The sequence below is a fragment of the Chelmon rostratus genome, chromosome 3, assembly GCF_017976325.1.
Source record: "Chelmon rostratus isolate fCheRos1 chromosome 3, fCheRos1.pri, whole genome shotgun sequence".
NCBI lineage: Eukaryota > Metazoa > Chordata > Actinopteri > Chaetodontiformes > Chaetodontidae > Chelmon > Chelmon rostratus.
This window is the reverse complement of record NC_055660.1, coordinates 5,929,670-5,953,420: the sequence shown is the minus strand read 5'-3', so window position 1 is coordinate 5,953,420 and position 23,751 is coordinate 5,929,670. Positions and strand designations below refer to the sequence as shown.

Sequence of the window (23,751 nt, the reverse complement as noted above, 5' to 3'; positions counted from 1 at the left end):
GTATGTATAACACATCAAATATAAACACCATATTCTTTCCTATGGGCACTTTAATTCCATTTGGCATTACAAATATAAACAAGACAATGGAAAACAATTGAACAGGATTGTGTAGAAAATGGATGACCAAATTCAGGATACAAGTGATGAAAACTGTGTGCTTGAAGACAAACAGATTTTGACTAAGGCTTTCTATAAGGAGCACAGTGCATTTTTACAACATACACCTCCGCTGTTGAACTACGCTTTGCATCTTTTTTGGAGGACCGACAAATTGTTTTACTAAAATACAACTTGTTAGTAGTTCTAAAGATTTTTTGTAGGACATTAAGAGCACATGGGAAGGAGTGAAGGTGATCACAGTTCTGCAGCTCAGCTCGGTGAGGACTTACACACCCCACCCACCCCATCTTTTTTAGCTGTTTTCTCAAACCCTGCAGCAAATTTTAAGATGTTTGCACATAATCACAGTAGATCGCAAGTCGAAATGACGAAGAGGCTTCATACACCACACACCCAAACACACACGCGTACACGCACAGCAGATCGTAATTCAACATATCAAGTACCTTTTGTCTGGTACCTTAACTGATCACAACACTCTCACACTTGTCTTGCACACACAAACACACTGCGTGTTTTTGTTAAACCAATTAAGCAGAAGTTATCGGCATATTTTAATAAACACGTGTTAATTTAAAGTGATGACATTAAACATCGACTAGGCATTTTCACATGTAGGCAGTAAGTATTTATGAAATAGTGCTTCGATTTTAAAGTTTGTTTTGGTGATGTAGTTAAGTGTCTGCCTGAAATAGATTTCTATATAGTGCACAGTAGTTTTTCTGGTGTTAATTAGTAAAAACAGCATGCACAGAGATGCTTAATCATGCTCTAAAATACCCTGCTACCTATAGTAGGTGGAAGATTGTTCTTTTATAGGGAACAGGCAAAATGTGACTCTTAAGACCTGCAGTTACTGGAACTACAAATAGAATTCCCATTATTTTTCAGGTGACTAATGTACTTATTTACTTCACACAGTGTCCAACCTTTATTTTTAGGAACAAGTGCAATAGAATTATTTTCCAGTTTTCCTGAATGTCACAACAAATCAAAGGTCTAATATACAATACTCATCTTTCAAATAAGCGTAGTTATGATGGAATGTGAACAAGGTTATGAGTGACTCCTCAACGAACCAATCAGAAGCAGTCGTCTGTGAATATCATGGATCCTCACACTTCATTCAGAGCACAAACAACTCTCTGCTGTTTCTTCGTCGTCAGAGGCGATGCCGCAGACATACATGTGGAGAACGGTCAGAACAGATGGCACGACGACGGCACGATTCAAGGATGAACGGGTGAGCAGATGAGTGCAAATCTGCCAGCGGCTCCATAGTGATGAGTGCATGTGAGAGTATCTATACACTGTACAGCCACTACTGCAGGTAGCGGTAGATTTTGAAGCAGTGGTTGCCCGAATCCGCAACCACAACGTGTCCGTCAGAGGTGAGCGCCAGTCCCTGCGGGCCATACAGCGGGTCTGCTGATGTGTTGATGTAGGACAGGAACGAGCCGCTGCCATCAAACACCTGAGAGAGAGAAGCATGAATTAAAAAGTTAGTCTTAGTTTCTATTGGAAAACACAGGATTTGGACCTCTAGTTAGTTTTTATAAAGGATGAATATGATTTCAAATGTAAGGTTGATTCACAATGACTGAAGTGGTCATTTGAAAACAAGACATTTAAAAATGAGCAAATTGATTGAAAAGAATTATGTGAACTGAAGAAGTTTAGACTCCAACGTGTAACCAGCCTTTCCTGTGCAGGAGAAACTCAGGTACTGTAAATATGACTGATGTGATATTCACAAATTTGTACGACATTAGGTCTGGTGGTGTATAAATGAGCCATAAAGAAATACACTGAAATCCAAATAGCTGAAAGCAACAGGAGGCAAAGTCTCCTTCTGCTTCTATTTTCTTAAGATGTGTTAAGGTGACACTTTGCACTGACCTGTATCCTGCTGTTGCCCCAGTCTGCTACTATGATGTTTCCATTGACATCCACCGCCACCCCTGTGGGGGCGTTGAACTGGCCGTTTCCCTCGCCGTTAGAACCGAACTTCAGCAAGAATTCGCCTTCTGTGTTGAACACCTGCATTTTGGTTTTCAAGGGGGTAAAAGCATGAAGACAATGATCTAAAATTACTTAAAAAACCAAACATCTGCCATTGCATGCCAAGACAGGAAACAAAATACACAAAGCAATAAATCAACTAAAGATAATGTTAATAAAAAAACATTATCAGACAATTGGAGGGGAGAAACTACTAAAAGGCAGAAGTCTATTATGAAGCCAAATGTGGACATTCATTGAGATCTAGACTTTGCATCCTACCTTGACTGAGTGGTTGTGGAAATCTGTCACGATGATTTCATTGTTGTTGTTGACAGCAGCAAAGTGAGGGCCTTAATGAGTAAAGAAACGACAACAAGGTCTCAGATAAGAGCTCAGACAGAAGCAGTTCAGCTTGGAGAACAACTTCGTGGCAGGAGGACATGCAAGTTAATAAGTACACGAGTACATTAAATGAGAAAGAAAATAAAAAAGTTTGCACTAAAATATTCATAGCATAACAAGTGGTACCTACTTCATGCTGTTTTACGACCATTTAATTCATGAAAAAAAAAGAAATGTATATTTTGTCATATGTGCTTTAAAAGGTCCAGTGTGCAGGATTTAGTGGCATCTAGTGGTGACACGGCAGATTGCAGCTAACTGAACACCCCTCGCCTCATCCTCCTCCATGCTGGCTGCTAAAAACACAAAAAAAACGAGGAAGGCGCTCTCTGGTGTCGGCGTTTGGTTTTTTCTGTGCTTCTGTAGAAATATGAGCATGGCTGACCCCATGGACATACATAATTATGAATATTATATTCTATTTCTGCCAATAGATCTTTGTACACCCTACACACTGGCCTTTAAACCGATACGACAAAATTCAGTGTCTGCTGGGTTTGTCTTATCTATGACTTTGAAAAACCTCAGAAGTCAAAGGATGATGGGATCTTTATGGTTCCTGGTCTGTCATACGTCGTCATTCCACATGCAGATGTGAGCTGGTCGGAGAGAGGCTGTAAAGGGGGGAGTGCACATATTACCATTGAGTGTACCTGCAAACTGCCTGTCACCGTTGCCACGGTTACCGAACTTGGTGACCAGCTTGCCGTTGAGCTGAAAGATGAAGACGCAGCAGGACTTGTTGTCGACCACGATGACGTGGCCGTTTCTGTCCACTGACACGCCTTTAGGGCCCATCAGCTTCCCTGAGCCAATCTTGTTCTGGAGAAGAACACAACATAGTTATGAATATTATACTCATATAATATTATATTCACTATATAATACATTCATAATATGACAAAACATATAACATAATATATATGCTTGAATATATTTAAAACAGTTTTAGAAGAGCAAATGGTACTGCATAATATTACATGAATACATTAAATGTATACAGAGTCCCTATAAAATGTTCTAGCTTGTCTTCTATGTGACTTAAATTTCATGAATACACACACACATGCGCACACAAATACAGAACAAATAGTTGTGTGACAGTGTTTGAGCTAAGGCCTATCCAAAGGCTAAAACAAGTGATTTTCACTTTAAAATGTGTGCTTTCTTTCAGAATTCAGCACCACAGAAATAGACTGAAGAGGGAAGTGGAAAATCTGCCACTCTGCAGAAATGTGCAAATGAGGTGTGAAAATTGTAAATGAGCCGTGTGGGGCTTTTAGTGCACCTGTTTCGCTGTTTGAATCATGAAACAGTAACAATTAAATTACTTCACAATCGATAAAGGTTAGTTTCAGTACAGTGCTGTCATTGGCCTTGTTGTCAGGGAAAACTACATGACTTCGTCCCACAGACAGCCTGTGTATGAGTAAAGATAAAGCTCGGCTTACCTTAAACTTGCCCTCGCTCGAAAAGATGCTGACCCACTTGTTGTCATAGTCCGCGATGATGATGTCACCGTTGGGGTGGACGGCCACACCCGTCGGCCGCTGCAGCTGACCCGGGGTCCTGCCCCGGACACCGAAGCGGCTTTTGAACTGACCGTCGTTCGAGAAGACCTGCAGCACAAAACACACGAAGAACTTTAGTAGTTCTAATCAGCAGATGTCCACAGATACACAGTGTTTGGCCTGAAGGACATGGCAAAGTGCAGAGGCAGCAGTGTTGAAGGTAACTGAACAGTGATGAGTTATGGGGCTCCAGCTGTTGGGAAGTTATTTTTACCTGGACACACTGGTTGTTGCTGTCTGCTATCAGCACCTTCCCCAGAGAGGAGGCAGCCACTCCCTGCAGATTAGTGAACTCCCCTTTGTTTCTTCCTTTTGTGCCTGGAAAACATGAAATATAACCGTATACACATTAGTAGAGCGCTGGTGTGACTAGACTAATTGTCAATCTGACATTTGAATGTAGTCTTAGCAAGTTATTTGCACAATGCTGCATAAAACACTTTAAATCAGTGGTCCCCAACCTTTTCTGTACCATGGCCCAGTTTAATGTCTGACAATATTTTCACGGCCCAGTCTAAAGGTGTAGCAGATAAAAACAAAATAAAATGATAAGATCGGCATTAAAAACTGTGGTATTTTCTCTTTAATAATAATAATAATAATAATAACAATAATAATGAACGTAAATCCACTTTTTAATCATGTCAAGAGGACCTGGCTGCAGACTGGCACTGTCAGGCACCACCTGTTTTTCAAATTATGTGAAAAAACAAAATAATGGAAATTATTTTTTCTTTCTGTGCGGCCCAGTACCAAATGACCCACGGCCCACTAGCGCGGCCCACGGGTTGGGGATCAATGCTTTAACTGACAAAGAGAGAGACATCCTGTCTGTCACTGCTGCTTTTTATGTTGTACTGAAAAAGAATGAAAAGCATAATGAAGACATAATTACCAGAAGAACATGCTGAGGTCATGTTTAAAAAGATTTTATGCACCGAAGTAGACGTTTTGAGACTAATTGCATCTGAGAAATGTACGAGATGCTGGCCTACAGGCTAAAGATGCCTATTGACTAAAAGTATCTATACTAGTGGCAGTTCGACACCTGGTGCTGATACCAAAACTGTGAGAAAAAGCTTTTCTATGAAACCCTTTGAGAAAGAAGCGACATTGTCTAAACACATGCAGCTGCATAAGAGTTAAAAAAGGTTAAGATTAACTATAACAATATAACAAAGGAATCTGACTCAACATCTCAGGTGCTGCGGCAACATTTCGGTCGGGACCAGGAAAGCATCGCGGCTCGATGTCGAGTCGTGCTGCTGGGAAAACGTCTGCTTTCTTACCGATCCTGAAGATGAGGTCGTCCTCGATGGGGTTCTCTTTCCTCCTCCCTGTGCTGTACATACTGGCCGGCCTCTTGATGGCCTTCTGCTTGATGTGACCGCTGCCTGGAGACTTGAGCCTCTTCTTCATGCCGTCTGAGGTTGGCGACACGTCTATAGACTTGGTGGCCTTTATCTTAAAGGGGCTTCCTTTGATGTGCTGGTCGTACAAACGCAGCGATAAATTAAAAGTCCCCTCCTTAGGAGCAGTGAACAGGTACTCGTACGTGCCGTTCTTGTTGTCCAGTATCTCTCCTTCACCTTTGCTGCCATCGGGTGAGGAGATTTCTGCAGTGATGACTGCGTTACCCATCTTGCACAGCTCTCTGTCTTTGTCTTTAGTGGTTATGGTGATGGAGGTGGGAACGCCCACCACACAATGCCGGAGCCCCTCACCAGTCGCCACAGTCTCGGAGGCCACGGCGTTAGTCGTCACGATAGTGCCCAGGTTGTGGATGGACTTCTTCAGCCCGTCCGTCTCCACGAGGAAGTCCAGCTGGTCGTTCTCCCCGGGCTGCAGAGGAAGCTCCTGGCTGGCGAGCTCGATGAGACGCTCGCTCATCTGCTTCTTCACCAGCAGCACCTCGGCCTCGGTGCCGTGGCTCAGCGCCTGCTCGGTGAAGTTGCAGCTGCTGTTGATGCCCTCCTGGCCCTGCAGCAGCGTATCCAGCTGGGCTTGGAGCACCTTCACAGAGACACACCAGGGGGCAGCAGGGTTACTTTGTGGGTAGCTGGACCACTGGTTCCCAAACTTATCAGGCTTGGAAACCCTTCTTGCATACCCTGATCATTGTTTTCACACATCTACAAACTGTGAGCTGGTCAACCAAAGACTGATTTTTCTTTTTCATATTATATAATAGATAAATTATAGAGTCTAGAGGAGGTAAAATTGTACAACATTGGTTCCATACAAGTTGGGACGCTGTGTAAAACATAAATAAAACAAAATGTGATATTTGTTAAGCATTAAAGCCCATAAATAAACCCCAACCAGCTTCACTGTTGTGTAGCAGGGCAAGCCTGAGATCAATGAGAGATCAATGCCTGTGTAAAAATAAAGCATCAACCATGACTTGTCACCATTAGCGGAACAAGATCTCCTCAACCTGTTTACCTGTGGAATGTTCCAAACAGGTGTTTCTGGAGCGTCCCACAACTTTCCCAGTTTGTTGCTCCTGTCCCAACTTGTTTGAAACAATGAATAAGCAGATATTTACAAAAATCGATGAAGCTGTCAAAAAGGATTAGGAAGTTAGCACATTGTGTTTTATTTATGTTTTACACAGCGGCCAAACTTTTTTTTAAAATCGGGGTTGTGTTGCTGCGATTCCTAACAAGCGAACCAACGACAGTCCTCACACACAGCTGCAGGTTTGCTGCAGCGACTGTTCATGGAAACAGATGAAGACTCATCCCGCAGCGGCCTGCAGAGATCTCACTGTGAAATTACAGTTACTGTCATAACCGAACGGTCAGCACAAACAGTCTCTAGTAATGCTGCTGAGTCAGAATCAGGTGCCTGACGCAACATATGTTCCTTTATTAAATAGCTATGCTTTGATATGTCTCTCAAGTCAAGTCCTGTTTGATGTATATATATCTGTGCAGTATAAGACAGCCTCCAACCTTAGACCCCCAATTCAGATCAGGAAAAAAAACGTCCATTCTAACCATGATTCATCAACTGGCAGCTGTGAGGTGTTTTTGGTTTCAGTGCTTTATCTTCTTCTGTGCTACACTTCACATCTTTCAGCTATGTCCGAGCAGATGTTTGCATCTGACCACCACTTTGATAAAAACGGGTCTAAAACCCCTTTTTCCACGTAACTTGATGAGTAACTTGATTTGGTCACATGCAACTTCACATACGGTGAAGAACATCATCATGATATGTATGATATGTATGATACATCATACATTAATCCGCATAGTCATGCATTAGTTATGCTTTACTTATGCATGTGTGTTGTAACATTAGAAAGTGTTACCATTTTAGCGAATAACAAGCTAACACAAGTCACAGATCATGAAATCTCTCTATATGCTTTACTTCAAATGTTAGTAAGAAGACGTTATTTGCGGCTAATGCACTTTACTGGACATCACTGCACCCTGAAGAAAGCACCAAGACAGACTCACCCCCATCTGGCCATCACACTCCTCTTCTTCTCCAACAAGAGAGGCCATTGAGCCAAATATCTCAGACTAGAGCCAGATGTTTCATCCAAACACCTTCTGCTCTCTGTCTCTTTATACGAATTCACCCTGTGAGGCTGTGAGGACGCTGTCCATACGTGCTGTGAGACCAGAGATCAGGCTGCAGAGTAAGAGGCCGAAGCGTTTGCAGCATGAAGAGCGAAGCCGCACTGTGTTTCCTCGCTGCACATGACACACCCAAATCAATCCAAGTGTGCAAACAGTACACTGGCTCCATCTAGCTACATCTAGCTCCATCTGACGTTCCCTTTGGCTCCAGTGTTTCTACTGCGCACCAGCCACTGGATTGTAAATCATTAACAAGCCATGTGATGGAGCTCCTTGAGGGGGAGGCAGCAGGCTCCTAACCAGACTGGGTGATTGGTTGTCAGGACCGGGGTGGTGCATCAGCTCTGCAGCCCCCCCCCTCCCCTCTTTCTGCCTGTTAATCGCCTATCAGACCAGCTGAGCCCCTGACACATAGATCAGCAAAAAGCCAGATGAGGAGCCTCTGATAGGTTAAACACTTTCCAAAAATAGGCTGTAATTAGGTCAATGTTGTGTTCATGTTAATTAATTCTTTCTGTATTACTTCCTTTTGTGTTCATCTCCCAAAAACTCATGCTTTGCACTGATTAAAAAACTCAAACGACAGTTATTATCGTGGCCACAGCCAGAAAGCACAACACTCTGCACGTGTCAGCTAAAGTAGAGAACTCAGACCACTTCACCTTCTGCTTGAGGCCGTAGTTGACCTCCAGCTCCATAAGTAAAACGCTCTTGCGGACATTCAGAGTCTTCTGCAGCTCGTCAAAGGTGGTGTGGATGTCGTCCTCAATGGAGCTCTTTTGATTGGTCAGCTGCTGCAGGATCTCTGACAGCGTCTGCAGGGCTGAGTCGATCTCCGGCAACCTGGGAGCAACAGAGGGACGGGAGGAGTGAGGAGAGTTTTCATTTGGCCAGGGGCATGTCCCAAATCTGATTAGCCTTCATCCCGAAGTATGATTGGCTGTCTGCCCAGCCAGTGGGGGGGCGGACCTTAGTTTGAACTACCTGTGTGACGAGTGTTTTCTTTTGTTTGTAGTCTACTTTTGGAGGTACAGTTTATTTTTTAGGACTCAAAGAATAAAGTGTGGAAGCTTTATATTATATTTAGTGCCACTCTGTTGTGACTGTTTATCTTGAACACAGGAATATAAGAAACTGTAAGATGCTGTAATGTTAATAATTAAAGCAGATGTGAGAAATGGTAAATTAATGCTACTCCTTTGTGTGTGTGTGTGTGTGTGCGTGTATGTGTTTTACTCACATTATGGGGACTCACCTTCCCTATGGGTACGAGACCCAAGTCCCCATACTGTAAATCATTACATTTTAATAATAATAATAATAATAATAACAATATGGTTTGTGTACGTCTCCAAGAATTGAATGTAAGTCAATGTAATGTCCCCAAAAGTGATGGAAACATGGTTTTGCACCATCCCTGCCTGAGTCAGGGCCCCACTTGAGCCACCCCAATGAAAAAAGCCTGGAAATGTCCCTGCACATAGTAAGTCACCAGTCATATGACAGATCCAGCCCATAAAGGAGGCTTGTTTCATTCATGGCATCACGGCTGCTACTTTGGAGTAATGTGCATGAAGTCTGTAATGCAGTATAATGAGGTGACATAATGCTGCTGTTGTACCTCTTCTTGACAGCGTCGAGCTGGTCCTGTAATGAGGCCTTGTGTTGTTCCACTACGTCTTTTAGAGGCACAGTTGGATGTTCTCCATGTTCGCCACTGGTACACTCCTGACACATGGCCGTCTCACAAGGCGGACAGTAAAACTCCATGACCTACGCGGCCAGGAAGAGGAAAAACCAGAGGTCAGACTTAAATATGGGGTTCAGGTTTAGTCCAAAATGTTTCAGCCACATTTCCACTGTGGCAAATAGCAGCATTGATTCACCACTTCAGTCCTCAGTGAAATACCTTAAGAACTATTGAATGGATAATCATGAAGTACAGACATTAATGTTACCACAGAGTTTGATAACTTTCCCTCTAGCGCCACCAGCAGGTTGACATTTTTAGTTCAGAGTGAAATGTTTTGACACCAATCCAATCCATCCTGGATTTGCATGAAATTTGGTGCACAAGCTTATATACGCCACAAGACACATTCTAATTAATCATGATAACTTTTCATGTAGCTTCTGGTCAAATGTTTAATTTATGACTAAAACACCTGCACAACTAATGACGTTCCCATCAGCATCAGCTTGTACTTGTGCTAATTAGCAAATGAAAAGACAGAGCTCTTACGTTGCCTCCATGGTTGGGGCAGGAGAGCAGCTGGCCCGTAGCCACAGTGGTGATGTTGTTGAGAGCGGCGGCCTCCTGGCTGCAGCTGTCCGGCGCCCGCTGCAGCACGTCCATCAGGTTGGTGATGAAGAAGTTATTCTGCAACGCCGCCACACCCTTCTCCGGCAGGATCGAGGTCTGGCGGCACACGGGGCACGACAGTGTGAGGCTGTGGGCCGGGATGTAGTTCTGCAGGCACCTGGAGGAGGAGGAGGGCAGGGGGTGTACTTTATCAAAGAGAGTCTGCAGAGATGTGTAGGTGGTGTGTGTGTGTGTGTGTGTGTTGCATTGAGAAAGCAAAGGAAAGATGATGCACTCAACTATACTATACACAGAGAGTGATGATCTGCAGTATGTAGGCAGTTATTACTGTCAGTACAGTAGATTTCTCTTTAACTGGGAAGTCTCTTGAGATTATAATCAGTCCTTTGATCCATAAACTGGATGAAGACAGCTAAAAATCTTGCCTTTGATTCCATCTAGTGGTTGAAATATTTACAGAGATTTACAGCAGCAGAACAGACAGAGTTACTGTCTCACCACTTTATTATCTACACCTGCACAGCCGAGTGCAATCAAATACAATATCTCTGACATAATCCCATAAATCCTGCCACCGTGAAGCTTCTAGCGTTCAGTTTTGTCGACACCATCAGAGAAGGTGTTCATTAAACTGTTTCGAGCAGTGTTTGCTGTCATGTAAATCACAGTAAACCTCCAACCTGAGCAGGTCTAATCAGCAACACAACTGACAGCAACTTTGAGGGTCTGTGGAGCCTTCAATCTGTAGTGATGCATCACATTTCAGAAGATGATCATATGTTTTGTATGTAAAATGAAAGTAATTAGATACTCTACCAATTAAATAAATGCAGTGAAGTAAAAAGTACAATATTTACCTCTGAAATGCGGTGGACTAGTATAAACTAGATATACTTAAATACAGTTCCTGAGTAAATGTACTTAGTTACTTTGCACCACTGCTTTTGAGATAATTTTCACCTTGGTGCAACACCACCACCAAACTGACGATTCCAACCCTTAATAGAGGTTGAAGTTATTGTGTAACTTCCTGGTCACGAGCAGCATCTACAACATCTACAATTTTGGACAGGAAGCTGATAAGGCCTCACCTTTGTCATATTATTAAGAAATGAAATATGTTTTGATCATTTCAGTAAATTTGCAAAGGTTAAACCCATATACGCCTCAATAACCAGGCTGCTCGGGGGTTTAGTGGTGACCTGGTGGTTCCTGTCTCAGGGTGTGTCTGTGAGGAACTGTGAGGGTATTATGCAAATATACACTAAACTAAAAAATTATGACTCTATTGCTCGGCTCTTGTAATGAAATGCACTGGACTACATGTGTTTCTGATAAAGAGCAACATTGCATCACTGATGAGTGCGGTCGCTCCTCCGACTCCATCATGTTGGATGTGGTCACAAATACATTACAGTAAAGGAGGCTTTCAACATGTGTACACATAAGTGCTATAATGCCTTTCTACCACAGAGGATTCAGTGTTACACTTCAAACATTCATTTAGCTGTTAGTCATAAATTATGATCAATTATTGTTGGATTTGGCAGATAAATTAAAGCCCAGGACACAAAAAAAAGATGCAAAATGCTTTAAAATTCAGACTATAGCTTCACAAGAAATTGGATCTGATCATATCCAAAGTAAAATGTGAAGTGTTCTACTATGTCCTACAACTACAAGCACATTTTCTTCCACCACACACACACACACACACACATGAAGGGGAGAAATGAATATATCAAAAGAGAAAACAGCTACGTTGTCTTAATGACTCTCCAGAAGCGAGCAGAGGAAGGGACGGGCAGGCACAGTCCACAGTTTCTCTTTTGTGTCAGAAACAAAGGCTTGTTCTCAGAGAGGATGGCACCGATACACAAAAAACAACACAGTGCTGGTTACAAATACAGAAAGTTTTATTACTGCATCTCCCACTTGGTGCCTTTCTCACAGAAAACAAATCCTATATTCGAATGAGCTTTTTCCACTCTCCATTTGCACATATATATATATATATATATATATATATATATACGTATATACGACTCACGCACACACACACACCGGTCCGGTGTATTTACAGGATTAAATGATGCATCAGAACATCGTGGTAACTCCACTCACCTCTCACAGAAGGTGTGCAGGCAGGGCAGTACTTTGGGGTTTTCGTAGCGGTCCAGACATATGCTGCAGATCAAGAACTGCTTGTCAATCTGGCGGACCACGGGGCTGGGAATAGTGGAGCCTTCACTGGCCATCCTAAAACTCTGACATAGGAGTCCCTCTTCCTCTTACCCTGCACCCTGCAGAGCGGAACAGAAAAAGACACCATGTCGCACGATCAAACACACAGTGATGTCCCTTGGTGGTGAGTTGAAAGCTGCGGGCTGTAAAGATCAAAGTTTGAAGCAGAATGCCGTCTTCCTTCCATCCCCTCGCTGAGAGAGGAAACGCCAACAACAAAAACAGACGCAGCAATCAGCGCCTGTGGCTGCAGGCTTCAAGTCAAACCTTTAAACAGAAGTATTAAGATTAGAAACAGAGACTGAAAACATCCACTCAATCAGCAGGTGATCAAGACAACACCAGCTGTTAGGTGTCTTCCCTTTTGGTCAGTGCGGAATAAACTCATTTACATGTAATTGATTTTTCCGTCAGTGGACCTGGCAGCCTGGGAACAGATGCAACGTCTGAGAGGTTGTGGAGAGGCTGAGAGGTCAAACTGAGGTTGTGAGGTTCAAAACAAAACATCTGTAGTTTTCCACAAAAATACTGAGACTGAAAATTCCATCCTGGACTTTTGGAGACGGCAGCTGATGAAATAATCTCACCTCATAGTCTTTTTAGAGGCTGTTCTGCAGATCTTAACAGATTGAGTTCTACTCTATCTAGACATAAACACTCAAGACCACAAGAGTGAGGTCTATGGATGCATTAAGAGTGCCATCCGACTCAGTCGATTGTCCCTGTGGTCACTCATGGTACTGCAATGAAAAAATGCCCTGCTACACATAAAGCAGTTTCCCCATAGACCACTATTACAGAAGAGACGTCTATAAAACTGTTAACAGGACCCCTCCTACTGTAAAGAAGGTCAGCTATTACTCTTTTGATTGTGATTTTTTAATCCAGTGAAGTTCATATTTGTGAAATTTTCCCCAGAGCCAAAACAAAATGATTTTTATGTGTGTGGCGTCATTGGCCGAGTGGAAATGCATGGGCGGAGCAGGCAGGAGAAACATTGATGCAGCAGGCAGCACAACGCAGAGGCTAGAAATCCTTTTTGCTTATGTGCTCAGTGAGTACTTTACATTCATTAATTTCATATCCAGTTTCTGTAGGACTTACCCTGGAAAAAAAATTCACATAAGCGCCCCTTCAAGTCAAAACCACTACTCAGAAAGTCGGCAGGAATTTTAGTACACGAACTGCCAACTTTGATGTCATACATGCAGAAACATGGCGGACAAAAGTAAATGTTTGGTTGATGCTAAGAAACTAAGAAAAAATAAAAGTTTTTTGCTGACATGTAACTTGTAATATGGTGTCAGGTTGTGACTGTTAGCTGCTGTCCATGTAGAGTGACCGAGATTAGTTAGAAAAGTTATTACACATCTTCTATGTAGCGTCCATGTTGTTTCCACATCCCGATTAAAAAGCTCATGAACACACTGAAGTCAGGACGACTTCCAAACTCACGAAGCAGAACCATCTGAGGTGCACCTGAATGCAGCAGTCATGCATGCCACAGGCTGCTGGATCACCAACCAGGCAAAGCAGGCAACTGTTAAACCCTGCAGCCATGTGTCAGTTTGTTTTTTATAACGCATGTATATGCACATTTTTTATAAATTTGCACATTTGTGCCCTGAGGACACCTGACAGGTTTATCCGGGCCTTGAGCAAAAGCTGGTGCTACCTTCTCAGTTTGTTTGATTTGAATAGTTTTTATCCAGTGCCACCTTATCAAGTTGATCTGCCAGATGTGAAAATACAGAGCTTCAGCTGTCACATACATGAATTCAGCCATGACCAACTGCTGCAGCAGAGAAGAACTCACACACAACATGTATCTCAGTGAGGTCTACAGATTTGAACTTGGGAAAAAGAGAGCACTGGCATTGGATCAGTACTCAGTGTCAGCAATCGGTTGAGGTATCAGTATTGATATTGGGTTAGCAAAAGTCTGAGAAAATAAGCACAGCAGAATTTATCCTGCGACCTCTCGGAGGCTCTCGACCCCCATGTTGAGAACCGCCGCAGCAGCAGCAGACAGTCAGAGCGAAGCTTGAATCCGAGCTGCTGGCTGGCTGCTTGTCGTAAAAAGCACTTTGAGTGATAAATATTTGATTAGAGAGTGAAAGCACAGAACTCTCATGTTCAGCACTCATAACTGAGAGACCTATAAAAATAAACACTTTCATACTACATCACCATTTTCATCCTGATTCTTCTTAATTGTGAAGTCAAACGTGTTTTCCGGTTTTATGCGAATCATCCTTTTACCGCATCCTTCAGTTTAATGGCCGGCCTTTCTGTAACGCTGTCTGGCAGCTAACTTAGACACAGAAAGTGTGTCAGTGCTTTTATTGTCTCTTCTCATTCAAGACAGGCACAGAAACAGGCCACCTCTGCTGCTGAGAGGAAACCCTCAGGGACTGGACTTCTTTCCACGGTGCATGCTCTCTTTCTCCTCTTCTCTCTTCCATTTTCTCCTAATCTTTCTCTCTCTGTGTCATACAATCCTGCTCCTCTCTTTCTTTTCTCTGGAAGCAGATCCTGCAACTGCAATGTGGTGATTTGTTAAGCCTGAAAACGGAGAGCGGTGGATAAAATGACTGTCATAGTGAAGCGGCCATGCTGTCAATGGGTTATTACCAAAATTTACATCGCTGGTGTGTTTGCTGTCAGCGGTTAAATAGTTCAGATCAGCTTTACAAAGCAAGTTACTGACTCCAACAAGCTGTTCACAATCTAACACTTGACCTTTCCAAAAGCTGAAAGCAGCTTTAGAGGCTTCAGTCTTCATTCATACACGTAAAAAGGAAAGAAATCTATTGCATCTGCAAGGTTTGATGCAAGGATCTGAACACTCTACTCCAGCACACACATGCACAAACAGAAAGGATCAGGTCTGAGGCTGCTGATGTTAATAACTTACCAGCCCCACGGACCAGATTAAGCAGATAAACAGAGCATCAAATATGGCACCGATTGTAAAGCTGAAATTCCTAAATCCTGCAGACAGCCACAACAGGACACCAGAAGCAGCCCCGTGCTGACGGTGCACAAGGTCGCAGCAGCCCCACAAACGCTCCCCTCTTACATAATCAGATCCGCATCAGCTAAGCGGAATAATTCCCATCATCTAATACGCAGCGCAGGGTGCACATGGAAAGGGGGAATATTTTAGCATCTTCTCCACATGCTGTGACTCCAAGAGAGAACACTTCTAATCATGCAAAAACATGAGCTTGAAACAACAACACCAGCTATTCCAAAAGGCTCAGTGTGTCTCTCACAACATTATCACAGGAGCACTTACAGTGATGCATCTACGGGCCGATCAACAGGCGTCATCCACTCCGGCACACAGACCGAAACACTGGCTCCATGTGAGCGAAACAGGCAGAATTTGTGCACACTAAGCCTGCCCTCGCGTCATGCCAGCTCTCACATGCAACGATGCTTAGCTCCAGGTAGCAGCCGCGAGCCAAACAGGAGACGACAGGATGTGCGCGAGCCAGATAGCTCCTCCGTGTGTTTCTGGATGCACACACACACACACACACACGCACGCACGTGAACCAAGTTGAGGAGGGGCGTTTTAGCCAGAATGAAGCTCAGTTTTCACCTCTTTATCTCTCCCCATCCCTCTATCCTTTACTCTGCCTCGACACTTCCTCTTCCTCCCGTCACTTGCATTCTTGGCTCAGTCTGTCTCACCCATTCATCTCACTCTCTCTCTCTCTCTGTGAAGTAAATGCTGGCTCACTGCAGTGCAGCGAGCGTGTGCAGCATCAGGAGTATGTGAGCGACTACTGGCTGACGCCTTGTGATCTAACAAATGGAGGAAAAAAAAGGGACAGCAGTTATGGGTCCCCTCCACAGCCAATAGAGTTAAAGCCAAAGGGAGCTTTCTGAATGCATGCGAGTGTGTGCGTGCAAGTGTGTGTGCTCGTGTGTGCATGTGGGTGGGTGTGTGCATGCTGCTGACTCACTGTACATGCAGAGACAGAGCGAGAAAAGGGTAAGAGAGAGAAAGTAAGAGGCAAAAGATGAAAGAGAATCATGATTATCAAGTATATGGTGATGAAAGCGTGCATGAGAGCATGACCGCCAAAATCAGACACTCTTGTATGTGCATGCACACATTCCTTCACACACACACACGCAGTTCACAATCCCTGTGATGCATGACATAATCTGTTGTCATTCCTGCATAATCTGCTGACACAACCCTGTGGTGAAACCTGTCTCCTTTTTTAAGAAAAGATGAGGGCTCATGTGATTTCAGAGGCTGGGGTCTCAGTCGCTGCACTGCACTGCTGTGTGTGTGTGACAGGCAGAAAACACTGACCTTCTGAATGAAGCTAAAGCTGCATGTTTTTGCATCATGCCAGCACATTATGCACAGTATGCACGCATGCATGTGGTGGAGGGAGAAAGAAGAGTTGTGTGTGTCAACAATATAATATGCTTTGAAGGGCTCAGTTTATGCCGTTCAGTAGACGTGAAAATCGCTCCTGTCTGTTAAAGGTCTTCAGCTGAACTGCCGCCCACATCTTCAGTGGGATCTGTGTTTGAAACAGGGCTGGTGCTGCACTCATTCACAGCTGTTTCCACTGGTTGGAGACACAGTCAGCCCATTTTAGTAGATTTTAGAAGGTCGGGATTAAGAATGGCGATGTTATTGTCCTGCATAGCTCGTTAGCTACTTAGCATCATTAATGAAACAGCGACAAATGGCTGAGATAGACAGAGCTTTGTTGTTCTTGTACATACAGAAATAATAACTCTGAAAACTGATATTTCATAGAAAATGTGAAATGTTGACTGCTTTAACTGCTGCAACCTGCCACTGATTGCTCAAAACAAAACAAAATAACCCTCAACTGCCACAAGAAACCAGTCAACATGAACTCAATGCCGGGCTGATAATGTTCAACAAAATTATCAGCTATTATCAAGCATCTTGTTTGCATGATCACACATATCATGTAAGAACTTGATGGGAAGAATGGGAGTCTATTCAAGACATGAATGACTTCAATAGTTGGAGAAAAAATATCAATAAATTTTCCCTTTTATTTCTTGGAAATGTCTTCAAATAAGATGATGACATTTGAGTTCAAGATCAATCTGCTCCAAATTAAAATTGATCTACTAGAGGAAAGCCATATTACCCAAGACTACTGCTCCATTTGAATGATCTTATCTTTTCATATGCAGAGAAATTTCTGCTCTCCATCTAACAGCGACTAACAAAATACCACACGGGGAGTTCTTCATTTCTTTTGTAGCTTTTCTACCTTTCCGTTCCAATAACAAGAGCTGGTTTCATTATGCCTGGCAGCTCCGAGCCTGTTCCAGTGATCTCATCTGAGCCTCTGCCAAAGTCAGTGAGCTCTGAGTCAGTCGGCGAGTGGGACACAGAACAAGAGAAGCTAATGCAGCTCTGCAGGACAGATGAAAACATCAGGGCTGGATAGTCAGCTCTGTGTGGAGCATTAACATGCAGATTAACATATATATTGTTGGTTTTGGCCAAAATATATAGAGGCTGTCTTCAATATGGATGTGCAACCTTTGTTTAATACACTCACATCCTCACAGCTGCTATAACCAGCAACACATCTCTTCATCACTGCACTTCCTCACTCCAGATTGCATCACAGGCTACAGTCTGGATGTAAACTAAAGAGTCAACCTCGCCACTGGAAAGACTTTTAAATGGACTTTGTAATCACAGCAGAAAAAACTTTTATTTTCAGTTTTGATTTCAGTTAAGAAATAAAGTACTGATTTTTTTGTCTGCCAGGCAAACTCTCCTCTTTATATATAAATATACTCAAACAAGACTAAGAGTCTTCAGTCATGCTAACGCCTCTGTAAGGCTGCACTGAGGCAAAATGGTGCTTTGAGCTAAATGCTAATGCCATAAAATCCCAACATTGCAACATGTTCACCACCTAGCATGCTAGCAGGCTAACACTTGCTAAATATCTAATGGGAAGGTCATTAGTTTCCTAGGTAGCCGATCATAAACCATTATTCTGACGGAGACATGAATGTCCATTTCCGTTCCAAACCCTAACCCTATCAATCCGATAGGAGACGTTTCACTCAAACTCACATGTCAACCTCCTGGTGGCGCTAGAAGAAAAGTCAGGGGATCATCAAATTCATTACGAGTCATCCTCTGAGGACCATGAATGTTTGTAAAAAACTGAGATATTTCAGGCAGGACTTAAGTTGTGGACCAACAAACTCGCAGACTGACATCGCCGAGGCTTTAATTCCCCTTCAAAGAAGCCAGCAGGGCCGAGACGCTCGTAGCTCCGGGGCACAAACACGTAACACACACATTCAAATACTGAGAAGTAAAAACGCCACTTAACCTGTTTTTGTTGCTTCACTGTTCACACCCACATGCAAATAACAACATCTACTGCGCTCTCAACCAATCCTCATAGAAGAAAACACAATCTTAAGCAATGCTAAACTTTAGCCGTGTCTGGAGGACCGAGGGCAAGCTGTAATTTAAAACCAGCTCATTTTCCACTCACCAGTACGAAGAGGAAGCCGTTTTCAAACAGCTCGTTTCGATATATTTTAGGTTTTGGTTGACATTGTGGCTGCAGTGGCTTGTATGTTACTCTGGGTCTCCCTCTGGTGTCCGTCCCACAGCTCTTTCCAGAGCACTGACCTCAGCTGTTTTTACCATCTCCCTGTTTCTAAACACACAAAATTGCCAGGTCACTCTGCACAATAATGACACTGCCCAGTCTGAATGACCGCTTTCAAAAGGTAAACAGCCAGGGTGGAGACAAACAGGTGGATCTGTAGGTGTTTCTGTCGGGCGGCACTGATGGAGACCAGCTGATTTGTCTCACTCCGCCTGAACGTTTTATAATGTTAGATGATGTAAGACTGATTCATTTGTCAGGTCTAAGTCCAAGAGTCACATGCAGGTTCACTGTTATGCCACCACGTTAGTGTCAGCCAAGAGGAGAGGCATGCAGCGCACCTTTATACTACATTGTCACATTTTATTATCTCCTGATTGTTTTTTAATTGTTTTGCACTTTTATAAATAATGTTACATATAAAACATAAATAATAATATAAATAATATTTGTTCTCATTTGCACAAGTGTTTATAATGACTGTAAACTTTCTTAAGACTCGCAGCTTGTCATGTTAGCTGCAAGCTATCCTACTACAACATAGTAGTGGCAAAGACTGATAAAGGAATAAAGGAATATGATAAGTTTGATGAGAAAATTGTATTGCTGTCATGTCTGTGCATGAGGTGCAAAGCGAGATCTTGGAAGCAATTAGCCTAGCATAGCAGAAAGACTGGAAGCAAAGGGAGACAGCTAGTCCGGCTCAAATCGAGTGTAAACCAACCATTACAAAGAATGCAGATTTAAGGCGCTTCACTTTTCAGACCCAGCAGCTCTGTCTACTAATATGCAGTCTGTGGTTCAAATGTAAGCTTACTAACGCCTTTAAAGCTCACCTGTTAACATCGCATTTGTTTAATCTGTATGCAAACAGAGCCAAAGCACCGCCGTCAGCTGTTGGCACAGCTGAGGCTAATGGGAAGCTAGCATGAATATTGGTTTTAGGGGAAGTTGTCTGCTGCTTCCACCCACTTCCAGTCTTTATGCTAAGCTAGGCTAACTCCATCCTTGCTGTAGCTCCATACTTGGTGCAGAGAGACATCAAACTGTCTGATTTTACATGCCTCAGAGAAAAATGCTGTACTGTGTCACTTCCTGGTTGTTTATCTGCTGCTCATCCAGTCTGGGGACACAACATAAGACTAAGAACACAGTCAGGTAACAACTCTCAAATGTTCATTACACCTGAAATCACCATAATCAGGAAAGGACAACATAAATACTACACTGACTGCTTTGAGTCTGAGGACTATAAACACACTATCATCACTATAATTGATTCTTATGTGTGAGTTGACAGTTGCAGTTTGTTTGCAGCCTTTATTGACTTAATTCTCTCAACACCGAAAGCCAGATGGTCTGACCATATGTTTTATGTCCATCGTGACCCTGCTAATCGCACCATTTCATCAATGCTGCAACAGTCTCACAATAAAACACTTAAATTCTGAGACTATCGTTCTCCAGATGCTGTAATTATTTAGCAGCAGCGCCAGGAAGTTACCATAAAATAATTAAACCACACCTTTATTTTCTTTTATTTCCCATTTTCAATTTCAGAGAAAACAGGGGCTTCACATGCCTCCAGTGCTGGAAAGGGTGACGTAAGCCCCACCCCTGAATTATAAGAGCGCTCTCATGCTAATCTAAAGCATCCACTGGGGACGGGATGATGAGAGATTACAGCAAGAGGGGGGCCTTCAGACGCAACATCCAAGTTCAGTCGACTCCACATCCACTCTTCCTCTCTGACAACGAGCAGCAGCAATCTGATGGAAGCGGTCAATGGAGGTTTTAAACCTCAAAATAAATTTTATAAGCATTATTTTGAGAGATTTCTTTAGGCAGTTTTGAGACATTTTTGCAATTATTAATTGATAAAACTATTGATTTCTTCTGACAGTTGCGTAATATTCCTGTTGAGAAACTGACTTCACTACCAGTCTTAAAGGTTTTTGGGGTCAAATGTATGTTTGAGAGAAAAGGGCTGTACTCTGAGCGAATGAGGAAACCCCATGTCAATGTGTCACCGGGCTACATATCTGTCCAACTGTGCATTCTGGTGACACAAGATAAGACAATGCTCTGTCTGAGTGTGCTAGTGCCTGCATGTTAACTACCGACCTCTATTTGAGGCCTACAGATGTGCGAACATAGAGCTATTGGAAACTGTCCACCCTGCACATCTGTCAACCAGAATTCAATGAAGCGAAAACATTGTGGCTCAATGTCCAGACAAGATGCACGAATAGAAAACGCTTGTATTCCTCCTGCATGGCATTTATCACAGTCATACTAGTCGAGAAAGGCGACGACATGCATGCAATCAATTTAAAGTTTTTTAAAAATGATGAAATATTGCCTTTTTGGATAAACCCTTACCTACTTTCAAGGGATAAATAGACAAGATATATATAATATCTGTTAAATATAAGGCTGCAGACAGCATCTGCTTAGCTTAGCACAAAGACTGGAAACAGAGGGAACAGTTAGCCAGCCTCTGACTGAAGGTAACATAATGTGCCTACCAATTTACTAAAAACAAAACACATTACATCTTGTTGTTTGTTCCATACAAAAACATCTTGTCATTTTATAGTAATTTACGTGCCAGGAAATTGGCTGGTAGCAGTTGCCAGGCAACAAGCAGAGGATACAGGAAGTTACTGCTCTGAGCAAAGAAACAGTCCAACACACAGACCACCGCTAAATGGCAAATTGTTGTTTTTACATTTCCACTTATGTACAGTTTGAACAAATGACTTAAAACCAGCGAATTAGTGAGCTTTAGACGTGCTCGTTGGCAAATTTTGGTACAGCTGTTTGACAAAGCAGGCTAGCTGTTTCCAGTCGTTCTGCTAAGCTAAACTAACCAAATCCTGGCTGTAACTTTATATCGGACTGACATGTGAGTGTGATCAAACTTCTCATCAAACTCAGAAAACAAATCTGTGTATTTCCCCAAATGTGTTGAAATAAATGCATAGTTTGAAATGTTCTTAACTTCATTTACTTTTCTATTTTGCACATTGACTGCAGTGTTAGCAGTTTTAGCTATAGCTGTACTGCAGTAACTATTTAACAGTAAATGAGTAACCAGCGTTACAATATTCAGTGATTATTAAACAGTTTAACGAAGCTGCTAGAATTCATATCTCACACATCAGCAGCTGACACAGTCTGCTTTTGCATTGTTGTTGATTTTATCCTGCAGCTTCCTCACACTGATAAATAACAGACTTACAAATACTTTTGATTATATGTCATGAATCAAATAAGCGCTTTTTAACCAAATCAAGGCTCCGGAGACAGACGAGGTCATATGTTGTCCACACTGGAGACAGACTTTGGGAAATAGAAAACAGACTTTCTCTGAACACACAGAATAGGGACATGTACAGTGCACCTGCTTGGTTTCAAGGCAGCTGAGCCGAGGCCCCTGAACATGATAAACAGGAAAAGGAAATGAGAGTCAAGCAAATATTTTCTTGCCAGCATACAGTAAAGATTCACCTGCACAGAAAAGCCACTTCAGCTGAGCGGAAACAAAATGCATTTCTCTATGTGAACACCTGAGAGCTTTTGAACTGAAGCTGGAACCTGTATTTCGAGTATTAGCTCACAAGACTCGCAGGGTAATAATCATTACAGTAGCACTGTACCCTGCTTAAGGACTTTCCCAAAACAACACTGCTACAGATTCCCTTTTTAATCACAAAGCTTTCCTTTTTCCTCTGCTCATGTCATTTTTCCAGCTGTTACTCACTCTTTCCAATCCTCCTCTCCATCTTTAAATCCCAAACATCCCACTTACTTCAACTCCATGGCTGCTCCCCTCGCCTCCCTCTTCTCTGGGGTGAAAACAAACGCTGCTGTCTGTCACCTAATCCGTCTCATCTCTGATATACTGTAGTCTGTGCAGTGGGCAGAGAGGGGTGCGCATGTGGGAAGCCTGAGCTGTTACAATAATCCAAACAGACTGACAGGGAGAGCGAGGCGGAGGGGGGAGGGCCCGCCGGTGGTGTAGAGGGAAAGCACCGACCAATCGGAGGGGGTTAGTGAGGCTGCGGGAGGTTGGGCTTAAAGCTTGTGCTGCTCTTTAACCCCCGGTGAGGGCAAGAGTCCCAGAGGCATGACTAGAGAAGCAGATAAGGAGTGACAGAGGACGGGCCTCTGACAGAAAGAACCCCAACATCCAACAGGAGTCAAATTATTTCATTATTTCAAGCACTGACTCGTCTTTCTATTACACGCTTTATCCTGTTTGTCTGTCTTTGTAAAATAAAAATGGAGTCAAGTTTAATGCTGACTCCATGTGCACAATTTCTATCTCTGTTTCCAAGAAAGGCCCCAAGTACACACATGCTCATTTTCTCTCTTTAGCAAGCTGGAACAGCATCATAACCCCGAGTTGTCGACTGCAGAGCGTAAAACAAACGCACTTTCTCATCGCCGTTGCTGAGAATCGTTGACGTGAGAGTTCGAGACTTGGCCAAAGTTGCAGTAATTGAAACAAGATGACCCACAAATGGTCACAGAAAGCCACAATAACCATAACAAGCCTGATTCCTGAATGATCACGGCGCAGTCATGTACAGAACATGAAAGCTCCGAGGGTGAAACTGCAGCTATTCACCAGCTAAACAAGCACGTTAGCAAATGTCCCTTTTCCCCACGAGGGACTGCAAAGCTGGCAAACAAGATGATGCAACAGAACCACAGACTACAACTCAGGAGAGAGAAAAAGAAGAGGAAGAGGACTGCTTTACCCAGAAATCACCAGGATGGTGATTTAGAAGTCCATTAATTATAAGAAAACTGAA

The 23,751-nt window shown here is 43.0% G+C and overlaps 1 protein-coding gene across 3 annotated transcripts; it reads right to left on the bottom strand.

Moving 5' to 3' along the window:
• Window positions 1-40: 40 nt before the first annotated feature.
• Window positions 41-22,874, bottom strand: trim2a (tripartite motif containing 2a). 3 transcript variants are annotated; one of them, XM_041965665.1, is made up of 12 exons: window positions 22,743-22,874; window positions 12,144-12,322; window positions 9,939-10,176; window positions 9,318-9,469; window positions 8,359-8,539; window positions 5,390-6,113; window positions 4,315-4,418; window positions 3,981-4,148; window positions 3,183-3,351; window positions 2,407-2,477; window positions 2,023-2,163; window positions 41-1,597 (listed from the first exon to the last, which is right to left on the bottom strand). In XM_041965665.1, the coding sequence occupies exons 2-12, from the start codon at window positions 12,275-12,277 to the stop codon at window positions 1,445-1,447; spliced, it is 2,235 nt and encodes a 744-aa protein (XP_041821599.1). In that variant the 5' UTR covers window positions 12,278-12,322; window positions 22,743-22,874; the 3' UTR covers window positions 41-1,444. The 3 variants fall into 3 exon arrangements, with proteins under 3 accessions (XP_041821599.1, XP_041821607.1, XP_041821616.1); XM_041965673.1 differs by lacking the exon at window positions 22,743-22,874 and adding an exon at window positions 18,376-18,502; XM_041965682.1 differs by lacking the exon at window positions 22,743-22,874 and adding an exon at window positions 15,181-15,263.
• Between the last annotated feature and the right edge of the window lie 877 nt (window positions 22,875-23,751).

Bases quoted from the DNA above. Each gene is read 5' to 3' on its own strand.
- trim2a (XM_041965665.1), bottom strand. From the start codon at position 12,277: ATGGCCAGTGAAGGCTCCACTATTCCCAGCCCCGTGGTCCGCCAGATT. The intron at 6,114-8,358 runs GTGAAGTGGTCT...GTCTCTGTGAAG, and splicing joins ACTACGGCCTCAAGCAGAAG to GTGCTCCAAGCCCAGCTGGA. The intron at 4,419-5,389 runs GTAAGAAAGCAG...CATGTTTTCCAG, and splicing joins CGACCTCATCTTCAGGATCG to GCACAAAAGGAAGAAACAAA.